A 20,086-nucleotide genomic window follows, 5' to 3' on the forward strand; every position below is an offset into this window, starting at 1 on the left:
TTCCTACATTACTTTGTTAAGTACTTTATCAAAACACTACATATTTTCATATTTTAAATTCACCGATGACAGCTATTTATTATTAACAAATATAGTGTGTTCCAGTCCCCTTTTGTTGATAACCAACTATGAACGCCGTACAATAAAACGAATTTTAGAGTTAAAACTTTGTAGTTTCGTCTTTTTAGTTTCAGCTATTTACTTAGAGATTCTTTTGTATACTGTCCTTCAATGCGGGAGTTATAGACTAGCCATACAACCAATACCACAATTATCTAATCACGAAATAGACCAACTAGTATCCCTTCACTATCTGCACGTCTATTGTGAGAGTAACTTAACACACAAAATCCCCCGTCCCCTATCCACACGCATAGATTAATACCCCCCCCATCACTCCCCACCCCGATCCTACACGCCACGCTCCTCCACGCCTCACACCTGTCCCCTCATTAGTAAGCGATCATTACTATTGATTAGCCCCCACGTGTTGCCGTGTATTTCCAGCACCATTAGCATACCTGCTACCACACAAAATTGATTGAGCCCATCGCTAATTTCACGCGCTGAACAATGCGTTTCTCATCCCCATGCCCATAACCAAAAAAAAAAGGGAAAAAAAAAATAACTCGATATTTCCATGACCAAGTTGGGTGAGCATTGGTTTTGTTTCTTTACTTTTTAAAATCTAAAAAAATAAAAACTATGACAATAGGTTTAACAATTCGCCACACTTACTAAAATAAATTAAGTCATGCTTTTTTTTGTGGTTAATTCTTTATTCTCAGACGTTCGATTTTGGCAAAAATATCTCACTTAACATACAGGTTTGACATTTTTCTTGGCGTTAAAGTAAACTTGTACTATAGCCTGTAATGACCGTCTTCTTATATGGATGCCAGGCATGGAGACTCAGTGCAGACCTGCAGAGGTGGACACTGGCAGCAGAAATGAGATGTTTGTGCAGACCTCTTCACATTATAGTTGCAGAAAGTCACACATCTGTTGCAGATAGTTATACATTTGTTGGAGATAGTAATTTCATTTTTTTGGATAAAGTAATACTTTTGCTGCAGAAATGCTAAACTTTGTAGAAAAAATCTAAAATTTGCTGGAAAAGCCTAACATTTTTGGAGAAAGTCTCAAATTTTCTGGAGAAAACCTAAAATTTGCTGGAGAAAGCCTAGAATTTGCTGGAGAAAGCCTAAAATTTGTCGGAGAAAGTCTAAAATTTTCTGGAGAAAGTCTAAAATTTGCTGGAGAAAGCCTAAAATTTGCTGGTTGTTGATGAAAGACACAATCCAGTTAAAGACACAAACTTGTTATAGAAATTCACAAATGTGTTTAGGGAACTCAGAATTTTGTTTCTTTGTATAAAGCGTTGGAAAAAACTACATGAAAACCATCAACGTTAAAAAAAAACACATAAAGACTGAAATACTTTGTAAATGTAAATAAAAAATTGTAAATGTTAAATAAAATATGACAACATGGGCTATAATTTTAGATTTACAAAAAATAAATAGCCTTGTCCTTTATCTGGAACAGGAGTTTTATATTTATGAACGACAGAACACAAATACTTTATATTATCAGATTTTTTTCTCCAAATTTCATCTCTCCCCAAAAAAACTTTAAGTATCTTGTCTTTGGCTTTTCTAAAGCTGTTTTGTTTGCGTCTCCACGAAAAACAGATGCAACTTGCAATCGGATTTAACTCCCTTGGATTTGTCTCCCTTGGTGGTTCGGTTTGTGATAGGATCACCCCTATGGATTGGTTTAGCTCTATGTAACGCGGCCGTGGATTGGTTTAGCTTTGAAACGTGGCCGTGGATTGGTTTAGCTTTGAAAGCTGGCCTATTGATCCCCGGGTTGATTCAGCTTTGAGTGTCTTATAAACACATTAGTGCTAAACATTGAGCCAGACAGTCCCTGGGTCTCGTAACGTCAGAGACTCTTGGGACCCAGGGTGTCATGGTTGATGAGGGTGGGGGGTAATGGCTGATTTTAGGGGGGACGGGGTTTATAGCTGATTTGAAAAGGGGAGGGGGTAGGATGGAAACAAACAAAGCAAACACAGATGGCTAAAAAAACTATAAGCCTGATAGAAGCCATATAGACACAAATATTTGAGCACTTTTAACACGGTTTAAAATATCCAATATCCCATCAGCATTATTTTACCAACTCAGCAGTTATTTTTTGCAAAGTCAGCGTAATTTTAATACATTCTGCGTTTATTTATCTCAGCGTTAATTTTAATACATTCTTTGTTCATTTATCTCAGCGTTGTTTTACCACCATCCATAGTTATTTGACTATAGTTATTGTTATGTATCATTTTTCTAACCACACCTAACGTTATTTTACCCCCATTCAGCATTATATTACTAGCACTAACGTATTGTACCTACATTCACATCCAACTCAGCAACATACTAATTGCACACCAACTTAGAAACAAACACTCATAAAAGTTAATTTACATGTATCCTATCTCCAAACCGATATTGGGAGATTTTACTACTATGTAGCAGACGAGACGCCCTGAAATCGATTCCATGAGGAGATTACCCTAATTAATCCTCTATGCATTTTTAGCAAGTTAAAAAATTATCGTATTGTAAATATAAAAATTTCATATACATACATACATATATATATATATATATATATATATATATATATATATATATATATATATATATATATATATATATATATATATATATATATATGTCATGAGACCACGTTTTAAGCAAATCTCGTGGCATAGCTTAATCCCAAGTAGTATATCAGTGTAAAGTTGTATTTTATACCTTGAGGATGTATAACCCTTGGGAAGGAGCATACCATCCTAAGTATTGTATACCTCCAAGAAGCACCCCCCCCCCCCAACCCTCCTCTTGGCTTGACTCAACGAGCCAGGGACCACGCCTAAAGGGAGACAATGTAACTGAGAAGCTCTCGAGATTCACCAAATATTTACCCCACATCGCTGCATGGCAAGGGGCCTGTGAAAACTGAGAGTTAACCCCCTTTGTGCTCTACTATTTTTACGGCATCCTCTCCAACCTGCAAAAAAAAAAAAAATCGAAGAGGGCGTACTTAAGAAGTGCCACACCCTTAAACCCAGCACTTAAACATTCTTAAAATACATCTATAAAGTTTATAAGATCGTAACGGGCAGGGATCACACTTAACATTTATTTTAACTGCACTTAAAGTTGGCCGATTTCGAAATAGCCGAGAATCTTTTGAACTAGGACCAGTGTTTTGGCTGATATAAGATAATATACTCACCCTCCTTTAATTGGCTGCTATTAATATCAATAAAACGATTGTTCTCAGCTCTACAGATGGCGTAGTCTCGCACTAGAGCGTGTGGCTACTTCTTCTTCTTCTTCAGCGTTCTTAAATCTAGTGTTGGAAGGGATTCACTACCACACAATTAGGTATTCGTGTCAACTGGTTATGTGCCTAATAGGTAGTTGATTCCGATTTCAGCCTGATTTTCTTTTTGGATTTGATTTAATAACCTTTGTCCAACCAAGAACAAACTAGCAGTTGTTTGATTTTGGAGTTGTCTTTCCTAGAAGAGTGGCTGTCTCCAGCTAAAGAGCCTCATCTGCCCGAGGGTTCGAACTCGAGACTTTTCGGCTTAGAAACCATGAGCTTTACCGACTCGACCACGCCGACCCCTTTGATCAAATATACTTGAATCACAAGCTGCAATAAAATACGCTCAGAAAGCAAGATATGTGTGCATATGTAAGTAAATCACAGCTGTAATAAAATAATCTTTATTCCAATATATTTGAATCACAAGCTGCAATACGCTCAGAAAAAGTGGGTCGGCGTGGTCGACATCCAAAATCTGTTTACTGGCCGTAACTGGGACATATACTCTTCTAGGAGAGACAACTCCAAAATCAAACAACTGCTGCCTTGTAGCTTGTTCTTGGTTGGACAAAGGCTATGGAAGCAAATCCAAAAAGAAAAGCAGGTTGAAATCGGAGTCAATGGCCTCAATGGTGCATAACCAGTTGACACGTAACGCTTAATTGTGTTGGAGGCGTGGTCGAGTCGGCAAAAAGCTCATGGTCTCGAGTTCAGACCCACTGGCAGATAAATCTCGATCCCCTTCAACACTAATAATTAAGAACGAAGAAGAAGAAGAAGCTCAGAAAAAAATATTCCTGCAATTGTAAGTAAATCACCGATGTAATAAAATAATCTCAGAAAGATCTTTATTCAGATTTACGTGCACTCTATCATGACAAGATCAGGCCAGGGTTTTTCTTTTTCGTTTTATTGTTTTTGTTGTTTTTGTTGTTTTTGTTGTTCTTGTTTTTGTTGTTGTGTTCCCCCCCCCCCCCTCCCCCCCCCCCCCCCCCCCCTGCCACATCAGAACATCCAAAATATGTTTACTGGCCGTAACGTAACGGGTGATCAAGTTTTATTTCATTGTCTGCAGGGACGGGTTCACTGTTGGCTGAGGGGATGGGGATGGTTGATGGCGGCTGAGGGGATGGGGATGGTTGATGGCGGCTGATAGAAAGAGGATGGTTGAAGGGTCATTAAATCGTGGGTAGAGAAGCTTAAACATTGTTTACTGAGTTTGCAGAAGATGGGGAAATACCACGCCTTAAAAGTACAGGTGAAACGTGGGTGTTCAATACACTTTTACATTAATCTATGTATCAAGATAATACATTAAGATAGGGTTTGACTGTAAGGTGATCAATGGTTGCGTTTTTGTTTCAATTTCACATTAGTACTCACCCATGCAGTACTTCTATAATATACAATCTAAACTATCTAATATAATAGTAATTAATGACTTTGAAAGTTCATTTTACTTTCAAACTAATTATTAGCTATCATGAATATTCATTCCTAATTACTAATCTGATTCGTTCACGTACATAACAATTAATGTGAATACATTTTTTTTATACTGGCAGTTATTTCACATTTATTTGGTTTACGGTAAAGTACAACGGAATTTTTATTCTATTTTTTTTAACTATACACGTCAACAAACTATTGAGACTTATGATCAATGGTAAAGTAAAAACCGACCTGGAAATAATTTAGTAACATGTTGGGCTCCGTTTAGCTGTGGTTCACTGGAGGTGTATTGGAATAACACGCGTCGTCCATATGTTATGGTGATAAATGCAACACGCCACTTAAATCAATAAACACTTTCATAACACCACAATCACAAGCATGGCAAAACAAACATTATGCATGTACGCCGTGTAGCCTTTTGATTTTTTTTTCTTTCGATACATTTAGAGTACACTATTATCTTGACGTATTTCTAACATTTCTCAATGCTAAAGCATAGCGAAATTTTTAGTACAAGCATACTTAAAAGAAGGATTTAAATTACTAATGAATACTACTTGAAACAACAATGAGAATAATATACGTTATTACTATTAATTCCTATTTTATGTCTATTTGGAGTGCACGTTTAAAAGCACTGTCGAGAATGTGCTTTGATTTAAAAAATAAAAATACTTTTGCAGAAAGAGAAATTTTAATAATCAGTTGGGTGACGTATCTCAATTGAATCTGGCATATCAATGTATGATCTACAACGTAGTCAGGGAAATTCCAATTAAAGGGCACAATATACATACATAAATGCATATATAAACCAATGGACAAATTTATCACTAAAGGAGAATTAGAGCCCATTTAATACTAAATTCATCTTGTTAACTTCGTATTTTAAGTAAAATACATATTTAAACAACTCCAGTATCTAGAATTTTAAAAAAATGAGAATAGTGATTGAATGAGTCACTCAATGCATAATTGTCAATCGAGTATGAATGTTCTGTTAATAATGGTAAGCCTCGTCCTATACGATAAGTTATGACCCCGTAAAGAAAATAGGGCAGGGGGGACGAAGGCCTGTCTTTCTAATTTCATTTTAAAAAACGTCGTTTGCATTCTGAGCAAACGACAAGTGAAGCACAAAACAGACGGGTCGCGTAATTAGGTAAAATGAGTTTCTTTAATTAGACCTTAATTGGTTCTCGGTGCTAAAAATAGGTGATTGGACGCGATTGGGGAAACGAATGTATAGCTCAAGTTAGATAAGTTATAAAAACACACGAGAGAAAAAAAACCGGTGCTAATCAATCTTCACCTTAGTAAAAAAAATATGTAACACATTTTTTAGTAGTTTAACACTACTTCATCCATCAGACATGAAGGCAGTATAAACGCGGCTTCTTTGTACTTAACAGAATGTTGCAAAAAATTGAGTCAGAATAAAAAATAAATTAAGTGACTTGTCCACAGCTCAATGCATCAATCATTATATATATATATATATATATATATATATATATATATATATATATATATATATATATATATATATATATATATATATATATATATATATATATATATATATACATATATGTATATATACATATATATATATATATATATATATATATATATATATATATATATATATATATATATATATATATACAGAGAGAGAGAGAGAGAGAGAGAAAGAGAGAGAGAGAGAGAGAGAGAGAGGCATTTCAGCCTTCTGAAATATAAATGTATTACATTAAAATAAGTTTAAAACAAAAATATTTCTCTTAAATACACGATCTCCGCTAGATAGGATCGTATTTCATCATGTTAACATCATGAACTGGTATGGTAGGTAATCCTATTAGTTTAGTATTCTAAACCAGATGAAGCAGATTACAGAGATGCAAGGTCTGAGTGAAATAAAGCTGGATTGGATGTCTTTGATTGATTATTCTTAAGATACTCAGACAGTCTGTAAATCATAATATTATGTTTCATTTTTTTTTCTTTAAACGTGATTCTTCTATTAATATCTTGAGTCATTGTGACATGCCATATTAATCGAAATGGCAATGGCTTCCGGGTTGGTTTAAAAATAGTCTTCGGCTTCTCGTTATTTCCAAAACGAACTGTGGCCCACTTCCATGTTACCTGTTGGGAACATTAAGCATAACTACCCAGGTGTATAACTGGTCTCTAAGCTAATCCCGCAACTTACCCAAAACACTAAATCTAAACCCAAACGTAATATTAACCTTAGCTCTTATTCTGATTATAAGTGTTCAATTCTTAGTTGTCTTTATTTAAATTGTTTATTGTTTTCAATATTATTATTAAGGAACGCCTGAGTACACACAGCTCTGATTGGTACCCAACTCACGTTAGGGAAACAAAGGCGGCTGGGTATTTAGCTGACCACATTATCCCCTTGTATACCGAGGTCATTGAAACAGATGAACTCTACTCAACGGGAAAGAAGATAATGGTGATTTTTAATATTCTAAATGCATTTATGACAGTGGTTACACTAAATATTCTCATGATTATGCTTCCGGATGTGCTGTATTGACATTTTTAACCCTAGAATATATACCTATAAAATGTACAATAAAATAATTCCGGATATAATTATTAATTAATTATTCTAGACTTGGACATTGAACTCGCATTCTTTTCATTCTAAAAGTGTTTGTGCATAGCAAGACCACATGAATCAACGGATATGGCGTTGATCACATTTCGAACCACCAAAAAAATTATTTTAATTAATTTTTTTTTAATTTCCAGCCTTCGGGGGGGGATTTATCTATAAAACTTAATGGGTGCGTCCGTTTTAAAGCCTTTGAAACTTTTTTTTCTTGATAATTGAATTATATAATTCGCAGTTGCTTGGAAATGGTTTGGCTTTGAGAGACGTGTTGGCTTAGAGGGAGGGGGAGTCAACAAGAAGATGAGGGGTGGGGGAATCAAGGAGGACATGAGGGGTGGGGGAGTGAACAAGTACATGAGGGGTGGGGTGGACAACAAAACATGACAGGCAGTCTGAAATCTGAACCTTGTCTAACAAAAGAACAACTGAAAAACTTAACAGGCCTACATTTCTCATTAAAGTTTGACAAAAGATGGCTGGTGTCTGACATGGGTCTGTTGTCTTACAGGGGTCTGTTGTCTTACAGGGGTCTGTTGTCTTACAGGGGTCTGTAATCTTCCAGGGGTCTGTTGTCTTACATGAGTCTATTGTCTTACAGGGGTCTGTTGTCTAACAGGGGTCTGTTGTCTTACAGGGGTCTGTTGTCTAACAGGGGTCTGTTATCTTACAGGGGTCTGTTGTCTTACAGGGATCTGTTGTCTTACAGGGGTCTGTTGTCTTACATGGGTCTGTAATCTTCCAGGGGTCTGTTGTCTTACATGAGTCTATTGTCTTACAGGGGTCTGTTGTCTAACAGGGGTCTGTTGTCTTACAGGGGTCTGTTGTCTAACAGGGGTCTGTTATCTTACATGGGTCTGTTGTCTTACAGGGGTCTGTTGTCTTACAGGGGTCTGTTGTCTTACAGGGGTCTGTTGTCTTACAGGGGTCTGTTGTCTTACAGGGGTCTGTATTGTCTGACAGGGGTCTGTAGTCAGAATACCTGTTGTCATACAAAGGTTAGTTTTCATATGGTTGTCTGATGTTAGGAGAAAGTTTATGCGACTGGACATAGAGCGGTCAGTCTATCCTTTCATATGCTGAGGTCACAAAATCAGGTAAACCACAACATGTTCCAGTTAGACCACCAGGTTCAAAATATTATTTTTTCTTAATTAGATTCCATAATAATGGGAATGTTAGTTTCCAGTTTTTAGATCTTGTCTAAAATTTGATCAACCTAAATCCATAATTCCTCATTGTATTCTTTAACTATATTTGGTTGCAAATTTTTCCTCCTTCAAATAATTTTTATCTTCGTCACACCCCCCCCCCCCCCCTTGACTCATGACTTGAAGAATCGAGCGACCGACGAACTCAACTGTAACCGTTAAATGTCGCGCTAAGCTACGGGATATATGATGCGATTCGCGCAGGCGTAAATAACCAGTACGCCATTGAAATCTAGTCGACCGTACATGAATTTTTAAAACGGGTGAAAATTGTCCAGTCGGGCTGGGTTAGGGACATATTTTTTTTAAAGATCTGGTGGGTTTACGTAGAATCTTGGAATTTTTAGGAAGACGCAGGCATTGGGATTTTTTTATTTTCTCTAATTTTTTTTTCTATGATTCATTCAGCACAAAAATAAATTTAAGTATCTGATGTAGATAAAGGGACGTAATATACATGTCAGCGAAGGGGAGGTTAGCATGATCTGGGAAGAATTTAGATAGAGATGACGTAAAGATTAGGGATAAAGGATGGAACCAGCTAAAGAACGGTAACCCATCAGACTGACACTTGTGACCACGTAACTCTGGAGTTTTGATACAATATTTTGTCAGAATTCTCGTCTGGACATTAAAACTTAGCCCTAAATGTCTTATGATATTTTAGAAAGAAAATATCTTGATTTCTTGGACAGCATGCTTTCCGCGCCCACCTTCAAATTAATTATTTTCCAGGAAGTGTGAGGTAAAGGTGTCACAGTGCTTGTATGTGGCAGCGGTCTATGACCTCAAACTTCCTCTGGTGGGCTTAGGCCGATCGACCAACTATTTCCAAGAGGCTTAGTCTACGAATTGAAACTTGTTTTATGAGGATTAGTCTAGAGTCTAGACCATGAGCTGCTTCTTTGAGGGTTAGAACATACGAGGTTGCATTATAAAAACGATACATGCTTACATTTTTAACAATCAAGTTACAACAATACTTTAGCGATTCAACTTTTACCTCTTATTTGTTTTACAATATTGAACTCTAAATCGTCATGCGATTGATTTATAGGCTACTTTGCGTTAATAATCAACAACATATGTGAGTTTCCTTAAAGTTTTAAACAGTAAGTGATAAGACTAAATAAACTAAACAAGTGTTAACAAGTGTTAGCAAACCCTAACAAACATAAATAATTATCAAAGGAAAATATGTATAAAAAAACGTTTGAAACAGACACAATAAATCAACGCATGTTGATATACGTATAAAATTCCACGTCTGTGCAGAAATACATTTTTTTTCATCTTGTATTGGCGATCAAGAATTTTTTTTTAACTTTCCGCTTGCCCGTAACATAGTTCACATTTACGGGTCTGGATGCTAATACTGGGGATAAATATCCAATTTTCGACCAGCTCCCGAGTCAGCAGAACACGTTTAGCGTCAAAAGCCTCGGGTTAAGGTCTTCGGAGCTCACGTGACCTTAAACAGACGCAGACAGACCAGCGGAGACCTGGAGGAATTGAAATGTTGCAACGTCGCAGGCCGGGGTCTGTGGGGGCTGGGATCTGTGGGGGCTGGGATCTGTGGGGGCTGGGATCTGTGGGGGCTGGGATGAAAATAGGTGGACACAGTGGCGTAGGAGTTTATTTAACAATGGCAAATAAGAGTTTATTTAACAATGGTGTGTAGGAGTTTATTGAAATGTTGTGTAGGAGTTTATTTAACAAAGTTGTGTAGGAGTTTGTTTAACAATGGCGTGTAGGAGTTTCTCTCGAAATGTTTTGTGGGAGTCTATTTAATAATGGCATGTAGAAGTTTATTAAACAATGATGTATAGGTTCTGTTTTACGTCTGTTCTACGTCTGTTTTTGTCGACTTTCACAATTTCATGTTGGAACTACAACATTGTCTTTATTTGGCGGATGCTTTAAATTAGGTGTACGTAGTTCACATTTCAATCTAGTCACTCCATACCGTTATATTAATCCACTGGTTATACTACTTATCCCTTTTTTTTATACTCACAGGGTTAAACAGCCACGACAAAATCGTAAAATATACTGTCAAAACTATCTGTTATACAGTTAAGATAATATAAAAAATAGTAATGGAAGAGGGGTGCCATCAAACTGAAAATGCAAAAATTGTTGGAGGGGGGGGGGGGGGGGGCAGGACATCATCGGCTACCGCACCGGGTGATACCTGACTTAGCGACACCACTGCTTAAAGACGTGTATTTATTAATGTTTTTTCCCATACTAAGATTGGTAAAACAATTTTTTTTAAAAACGTGCCAAAAACTGCATTTAAAAATATAAAATCCTTAGTTTTTTAAACAGCACTTCATTTTGTCCGTTGTATGCACGTTACCCCCCCCCCCCTCCCCACACACCCCATCCCCACACCAAAAAACTTGGGGCATAAAGCGCTAGAGCAAGAAAATAAAGTTAAACCCAGGCTTGACTAGGTTCCACCGTCATCTTCTCGAGGGTAATGGATTGTCTCCACAAAACATGGGGGTCGCTCATCGTCGATAGGACAAAGTGGGGTTTTGTAATGGTGTCAAGCTGAAGAAATAGGAGGGGGGGGGGGGGGAAATTTGTAACACGTTATAATGGAAGAATATTGTTCAAGTTTGTCTGGGGAATTTTCTCACTCAGACTATGGGATGAATTTTTTTTTTTTATATTTAAGTGTATGTCTGACTATTAAGGAATGACCGGGAAACATCACAGGGACAAAGATGTCAAAATATATATTTCAGGCATAAATATCTTAAATACAAATATTGTAATGACAAATATTTGAAGGCATTATAACTCAATGACATATATCTTACGGAAAATATCTTAAGGACAAAACTATCAAAGACACATATTTCAAGGCTTTGCTAAAGGTAACTTATTCTTATTTGTCAAACTCACATCAAAATGTAGTCTTAGCATAACACGATAGGCCAATAACAATTTCAGTGAATCAATTCGTTGATTCAAAACTGCAGTACGATGAAATAGCTATTTCCTTATGATACACCCTGCCTTATTAACGTTCTTATATCCGGTTTGAGGTAAGCTTGGATATTATAGACGAATTAGAAAATACATTAACGGTGAGTTTATTGTTTGGTTTATGATGATTTGGTTAATTACCATAACCAGATTTGGTTAATTACCATCATCAGATTTGAGTAGTTACCATCAATCATAGTTAGTTAATTACCAAACTCAAATCATTTCCATTACGGCAATAGTCATTGTTATTTTAACTAACCCATCTCTATGTGTGCATCATGTGTTATTTTAACTAACCCATCTCTATGTGTGCATCATGTGTTATTTTAACTAACCCATCTCTATGTGTGCATCATGTGTTATTTTAACTAACCCATCTCTATGTGTGCATCATGTGTTATTTTAACTAACCCATCTCTATGTGTGCATCATGTGTTATTTTAACTAACCCATCTCTATGTGTGCATTATGTATTATTTTAACTAACCCATCTCTGTGAATGCATCATGTTTTATTTTAACTAGCCCATCTCTGTGAATGCATCATGTGTTATTTTAACTAACCAATCTCTGTGAATGCATCATGTGTTATTTTAACTAACCCATCTCTGTGAGTGCAATATGTGTTATTTTATCTAACCCATCTCTGTGCATCATGTGTTATTTTAACTAACCCCTCTCTCGTAGTGTATCTAACATCTTGATGTTTCTCTCCCTCCATAGGATGCCGTAAACGACCTTGAACTATCAGCACAATGTGAAGCAAATGACACGGAAACAATACCATGTTCGTTATCCGCTGAATTGACGGAAATGACATTCGACCTCCAGAATCTACATATCACAGTGGTCCTAACTGTAACAACGCTGGTCGGAGTGCTCTTGCCTCGAGTCATTTTGGGTGAGTCAGCTCAGCTCTATTGTGTGTCTGGCAGTCTTTTACTCAGGGGCTGTCTTCGTGCATTGTATGTTAGACGTATTGAAATACTATGAGTCATTCTTATAGGGGTATGTTTAGTGCATTAGTAGGCCTATAACATTTCATTCAGCCTTAAAGGGATATATATATATATATATATATATATATATATATATATATATATATATATATATATATATATACATTAGAATATAATTTAAGAGAATCTTAAAGGAGTCCATGAAAGTATATTCAGATAACATCTTGATTTATTTCTAATTTGATATGTATAGGGTTATTTGGATACAATTGGACTCGAATACTTGGATAAAATCGAATTAGTCTTGAAACGTGTTTCATGTCGGAATGGCCTATTTGAATATTATTTGATTTGATTTAATCCTAAAGTGATGAATCTATTGATATTAGAAGTGAAGTTAGTCCATAAGGGGTTACGTAGAGAAGCTGGGATTGTATTTAAATTACTTATAAGGCGGTCTACAGAAAGTATATTCGGAGAACAGTTAAGTTAATCTTCAAAGGCTGTAATTGGAGATAAAAAATTAGTATTTAATGTAGTAATAAAAGGAAATTTTTGTGTATACATATTGAGATAAGATTTAGGATGGTCTTAAAGGGGAAGTGTGTAGAAGTAGTGGGACAACATTAAAGTTTATCTAAATGGACTATATGTATAGGTATATTGTAAAACTGTTATAAGAAGAATTGTAGTCTTTTTATAACTGCGCATGCATATTGGAACTATATTAGGTATAACGGTGCAGATACCCATCTCCCTTCCTCTTGACTGTAACTCTAGCCACCCCTCCCACACCCCCTAGAAATATATATGTATACGAATCAGCCCTGGGTTAAGTGGTTATAGTACTAGAGGGTACCACTAAAGACGTATTACCCATCTGTATATACCCACTTACCTGTCTGAGAGCCGTTAGCGATATTATAAACAGTATAGACGTTAAGAGTATTCTTCTTGAACTGTACATACTTGTGGTGTGTTTAGAGAGGTAGAAGATAGATTTTTATTTGGACCATTAAAATATTTGACAGAAGAATAAAGTGAGCTAGGAATACTCGGCTTGTGTAGTTCTTTTTTTTTTTAAGTTAAAATAAGAACAATATAAAATAAGAACAGCGTTAATGATAATTTCAAAGAAAGGTTAGTTTAATAGCCCCGTTTTGAGTAACAATAAAAAAAAATACACTGTGATTTCGTTAAGAAATTAAATTTTTCAAACAGACGAAGCACGCATAAATATATTTTCCTCTTATCTAAATCACTCGCAATCAAAATTTTCGCGTTCATCGAACCATTTCACACTCAGAACCCCAGTTTTATGACAAGTTTAAATACGTTGGAGGGATGGGCTCGTGAAGAGTTATCTAACATGTAGAGTTGGGTTAGTAGGAGTTATCTAGCTTGAATGGATGGGTTAGGAGGAGTTATCTAACTTGGATGGTGGGGTATGAGGATTTATCCTACTGGAAGGGATGTGTTAGGAGGAGTTATCTAGCACGGGTGAGGAGGGGTTATCTAATAGGTGTTAAGAGAAGTTATCTAACTTTTGTTAAGAGGAGTTACCTAACTTGGGTAGAAGCAGTTATCTAACTTGGGTTAAGAGGGAGTTATCTAACTTGGGTTAAGAGGAGTTATCTAACTTGGGTTAAGAGGAGTTATCTAACTTGGGTTAAGAGAGTTATCTACCTTGGGTTAAGACGAGTTATCTTACATGGGTTAAGATGCGTTATCTAACATGAAGAGGTGGGTTTTGAGGCGCAAACTAACATGGAGGGGTGGGTAAGGAGGAGTTATCTAACTTGGGTTAAGAGGAGTTATCTAACTTGGGTTAAGAGAGTTATCTACCTTGGGTTAAGACGAGTTATCTTACATGGGTTAAGATGCGTTATCTAACATGAAGAGGTGGGTTTTGAGGCGCAAACTAACATGGAGGGTGGGTAAGGAGGAGTTATCTAACTTGGGTTAAGAGGAGTTATCTAACTTGGGTTAAGAGAGTTATCTACCTTGGGTTAAGACGAGTTATCTTACGTGGGTTAAGATGCGTTATCTAACATGAAGAGGTGGGTTTTGAGGCGCAAACTAACATGGAGGGGTGGGTAAGGAGGAGTTATCTAAGATGGGTTAAGAGGAGTTATCTGACATGCGGATCTTGCTTGATGACTAAATGCAACTGTTATCTGAGAGCCATCAGTGGGACGCTGGGACGCGGATAAATGGCAACACTAAGGTGTCACATGAGCAATAACAGTCCGAAGGGGCGGCTACCGATATAATACACAGAAATAAAAGACAGGAAACTGGGATTTTTTAGCCGCTATACGAGCAAGATTAACGCGGTAACATGGAAAATAAATGGACTGTCCTAGAACTGGGACAAGTACATTATTTTTAAATAATTAAAAAAAATAGAAGCATGAAAAATTGTTGTACAGCGCTAAAAGCGGAAACAAAATATTCAGAAGCAACGATTTAATAACAAAATACTAATATTTAACTGAATGACTATTAATACATTTTTTAAAAACGGTTGAAACATCTTTAAAAATAAATTGATCGTGTGACAAATCAACAGGAGGATGAGGAATGGAAAGATTTTGAGGAAGAAAAAGAAAAAGACTACTCAGGTCTCCGCATTCAAAATTTGCAGATAACTAAAGAACAGGATGATAGGGAAGCAGCAGATTCTATCGACAATGGTGATGATGATGATAGAGATAACAAGGACAGACGAGATGGGGCATCTGGGCCATGGAATAAATCAAACACACTTTCAACAACAGCTCCAGTCCAATTACAAATCCACCATCATGAGCCAGATAGGGAAGAAACAACGCCTAACGCTCCTGCAAAATATGTTCCTCCTGCACAAAGACACACAGCTCATTCTTCAGTAAATACACCTAATTTCCCTTCATCTGGTAAGAAAAAAGAGGCACCAAATGTCAATAGTGAAGAAGATTTTCCTACCTTGGGTGGTGCATCTACTACTGGAAAAAGCCTTCAGTACAGTAATACAGCCTCTTCAGACCTCATTGAGAACCCTCATCAGAGAAAAAGTGTAAACCTGACATTGGAAAACAAATTTTCAGCATTGCAAGATTGATTATTGTACAATATAATAAAAGTGTACTACTGTGTTAAACCAGCGTAAATTAACTATAACATAGCTTATTACATTGTGGACTATTATTTCTGTTCAAATTTTTTCTTTCTTTTAATAAAAAAAATTTTCTAACAAGAAAGCTCATGATGCTCACTTAAATTTGAATTTTAAAAAAAAGACAGTATAAACATGTACAACTAATCATACTTTTAGAGGGAAGAATTCAGTCGACTGTACTGATTTATTTTTGTAATTAAATAAAAAATTAATGGTTAAAAAAAAACTATAATGAAAAGAAATGTTTAACCATTATTAGTTATCCTTTTACAAAACATTGCTCTTGAATATAATTTCTCGTATAAATAATTTTTTTTTTTGCAAATGTGAAAACCTTTTTTTAATTTCTTTTTTAAAATAAACATGTTTAGTGACTCTTAGCAAATAAAACTAATCCGTGAAAAAATGCAACTGATCCGTCACAATATAACTGACCCAAAACAAATGTAATTCAACTATTTCAAATATTATTGACCCGATACCTAATTTATTCAACAGAAACATAATTATTTCATGAATAATATACCCCGATGTATTTTATCTTTTCTTAGAACTTTGCAAGCTCTAAATTATCTGGCAAAGACCTTGATATTTCAATGCGTATCCGAGATACATTATGCATATCTGAGATATATCAAGCGTATCTGAGATATATCATGCATATCTCATCATTACATCACAAAGCCTCCCTAGGGTGCTGTAGCTTACTGTGTATCTACTTCAGTGGTGTGGTTCAGGTGATACCGCCTAAAGCATGAGCCAGACAAATATCACAGTGATAAGGGGGTGGGAGATGATTTCCGGTGGGAGAGATGACGGGGTGGGGGTAATTAACAGGAAAACATGCATCTGTCTGAGATTGTTCTTTCATATATACTTAGAATATATGTAAAATGTATTTCAGAATTTCGTGTTGTGTTCATTTCGTAATATTCATGTTAAACTTGTCTTGGATGTACCATGATGAATGCATCAGACTGGACATTTTAACGCTAGTCGCTACACACGTTAACCTTACACTAACCCTGTTGAAAACACGGCTGATAGCATACACTTCTTTACTTAAACTTTTTTAAAACCATAAGCCAAGCCACCTCTGAATACCAGCTATACTGTAAAGCCTTATTTTAAAACCAATCCTTCAGCATGGACTATATATATATATATATATATATATATATATATATATATATATATATATATATATATATATATATATATATATATATATAATACTGCATGTGCAGTGCTGATATTGATCATGAATCATCGCCAACACGCACACAACTGAACAAACTCACCAACACGCACACAACATAAGGAACTCACCAACACGCACACAACAGAAAGAACTCACCAACACGCACACAACAGAAAGAACTCACCAACACGCACACAACTGAACTAACTCACCAACACGCACACAACAGAACGAACTCACCAACACGCACACAACAGAACTAACTCACCAACACGCACACAACAGAACGAACTCACCGACACGCACACAACAGAACGAACTCACCAACACGCACACAACAGAATGAACTCACTAACACGCACACAACTGAACTAACTCACCAACACGCACACAACAGAACGAACTCACCAACACGCACACAACAGAACTAACTCACCAACACGCACACAACAGAACGAAGTCACTAACACGCACACAACTGAACTAACTCACCAACACGCACACAACAGAACGAACTCACCAACACGCACACAACAGAACGAACTCACCAACACGCACACAACAGAACGAACTCACCAACACGCACACAACAGAACGAACTCACCAACACGCACACAACAGAACCAACTCACCAACACGCACACAACGAACTCACCAACACGCACACAACTGAACTAACTCACCAACACGCACACAACAGAACCAACTCACCAACACGCACACAACAGAACCAACTCACCAACACGCACACAACGAACTCACCAACACGCACACAACAGAACCAACTCACCAACACGCACACAACAGAACCAACTCACCAACACGCACAGAACCAACTCACCAACACGCACACAACGAACTCACCAACACGCACACAACAGAACGAACTCACTAAACTCGCGCTTTAAATCCCCCAGCAAGAAGCCACTCGGCCGTGACAGTTATTATCAACGCTCTCGGCTGCCATCCAACCGTAACGACGAATATGATTTTGATATTATCTCGCATTATCCACCTACCCCCACCCTCTCCCTCCCTCTCTCTCTTCCTCTCTCTGACGTACTTAAGCTGGATCTGTTCCAGCGTTGTTGACATCAGGTGTGGGACGGGGTAAAACCAACAAGACCATTCCATTCAGATAACCCTAGGGTGTGAATTGTGGCAGGATTGTGGGGGGGGGGGGGGGGGTGGAGGGGTGGAATGTTGATGCGCCGTCTCCAAATATCTCCCGTTATGTTGGTGTAGATTAATTACAACATAGAGATGTTAAGTACAACATATGACATCATGATGTTCAGTGTCAGCGGTACGGCAAATGACATCCTGATGTTAGCTGTCAACGGTATGGCAAATGACATCATGATGTTGAGAGTCAGAGGTACAGCATGTTTAGATTTTCGTATAATAGGTGTGATTGTGTCTACTCATTTTAAAAACTTCATCCATTAAAAAAATATATGATATTATTTGGCAATGTATTAGAGAATGTAAAAAAAAACAAATAAAAGCTCTAAGACATTCATAACTGATAACTGTTTTTTGAACAGAATGTTTTGATAACGTTTGCAAGAACTTTTTTTAACGGAAAATAGATCTTCGTACAAACTTGTAAACAAAGTTAAGTGTGTCTCATGACTCCACCCCTCCACTCTCCCCCCCCCCCTACCCCAGCTAACAGAGGGGTCCAATTTACTTTGATTTATAATCTACAATATTTTCAATACACTTCTTAAAATGTTCATCTGGCTGGAAAATCAAATCATAGTCAATTTTTTTAAATAGTGTTCAATAAATTTTTGTATCCAACTTTAATTGTCCTTTTGTAAGAAAGTCTAGTTGAGAAGAAGGCATGCGAGGGGCGTTGAGGAAATTCTTCCGCGCGTATTAATGAACAGGGACAGGTACGGGGTGTATTGACAAAGGTTGAAACCCTAGACCCAACCCTAGACCCGTAAACACAATAACTGTACAGTTTACAGTTGTGTACTTGATACTCTCGTGTTGCAAATCGTGTTAAACGTTTCCAGATGCCAGTAAATGATGCAGAGACTCCCATCCTAGATTCCTTATGGTGCATTCTACTCAACTTTTCTCAAGACAGTCTCTCAATTAGCGCAGGCAGAAGTATACACGTACTTAAGTACCGCGACGATAAGAAGTAAAATGGTACTTCACTACAATACTAATCATATTGACTATTCTAATGCCAACGGGTATTAACTTAAGTTTTATCGTATTCTAATACCAGACTTCTTGTTTAAAGCTAGTGTGAAGCACTCACGACAAAAAATATATTGCTGTTGACGTGCTTATGCCTCAAGCTTGTAACTAAAGTATGCATGCACTTTAATGCAAAACAAAAATGCTGTAACTACATAAATATCAAATCACACGATGTCAATCAAATATAAAAACACATTAAACAAGCTTTTAACTTTCGATTCTTTAGATCAGTTAAAAGAAGCACACCCCTTCCTAACACACGCACATAGACACACACACAGACACACATACATAGAAGCACACACACACTCTCACACACACACGCACACACTCACACACACTCTCTCTTTCTCTCACACACACAGACACACACGCACGCACGCACACACACAGGGACTCACCCACACACACTCTCCCTTTCTCTCTCACACACAGACACGCACGCACACACACACACAGACACACACTCACACACCCACTGTTGAATAATCCCTCCCCGTGTGTTTGGCTCTCGAATGTCCCACCCTAACAGCTGAGACATAAAAACCGTTTCCTTTGTTTCGTTTTTACGTCCCTGAGACCCAGCCAACCGGAAACAATGTCGGTAAACTGTCGCGCTCGCGTCGGTAAAATGTTTCGCGGGTGTCGACAAATAGTCGCATTAAAACCACACTTTTATAAAAGTCATGTTTGACTACACAAGGCGATCGTGGGAGTGAGAGTCAAGCATCAAAGTGTCGTGTCCACGTTTAGTTCGTGGAGGAATGAATATAATGAATGAAAACGCGTTACGCGTCAAATCTCCCCCTTTTAACGGGTTTTCCCG

At 37.1% G+C, this 20,086-nt stretch overlaps 1 protein-coding gene across 2 annotated transcripts in view; it reads left to right on the forward strand.

The window, feature by feature from the left end:
- The window catches only part of LOC131953814 (lachesin-like), a 98,375-nt gene that overhangs the window by 33,065 nt on the left and 45,224 nt on the right, over window positions 1–20,086 (forward strand). For both annotated transcript variants that reach the window (XM_059317187.1, XM_059317188.1), the window contains exon 2: window positions 12,441–12,618. In XM_059317187.1, the coding sequence (XP_059173170.1) occupies window positions 12,531–12,618 (88 nt within the window). In that variant the 5' untranslated portion in view covers window positions 12,441–12,530. The remainder of the gene's footprint in view (window positions 1–12,440; window positions 12,619–20,086) is intronic.

Source organism: Physella acuta, unplaced genomic scaffold (assembly GCF_028476545.2).
Source record: "Physella acuta isolate Inbredline_101_S28 unplaced genomic scaffold, ASM2847654v3 ptg000955l, whole genome shotgun sequence".
Classification (NCBI taxonomy): Eukaryota; Metazoa; Mollusca; class Gastropoda; family Physidae; genus Physella; species Physella acuta.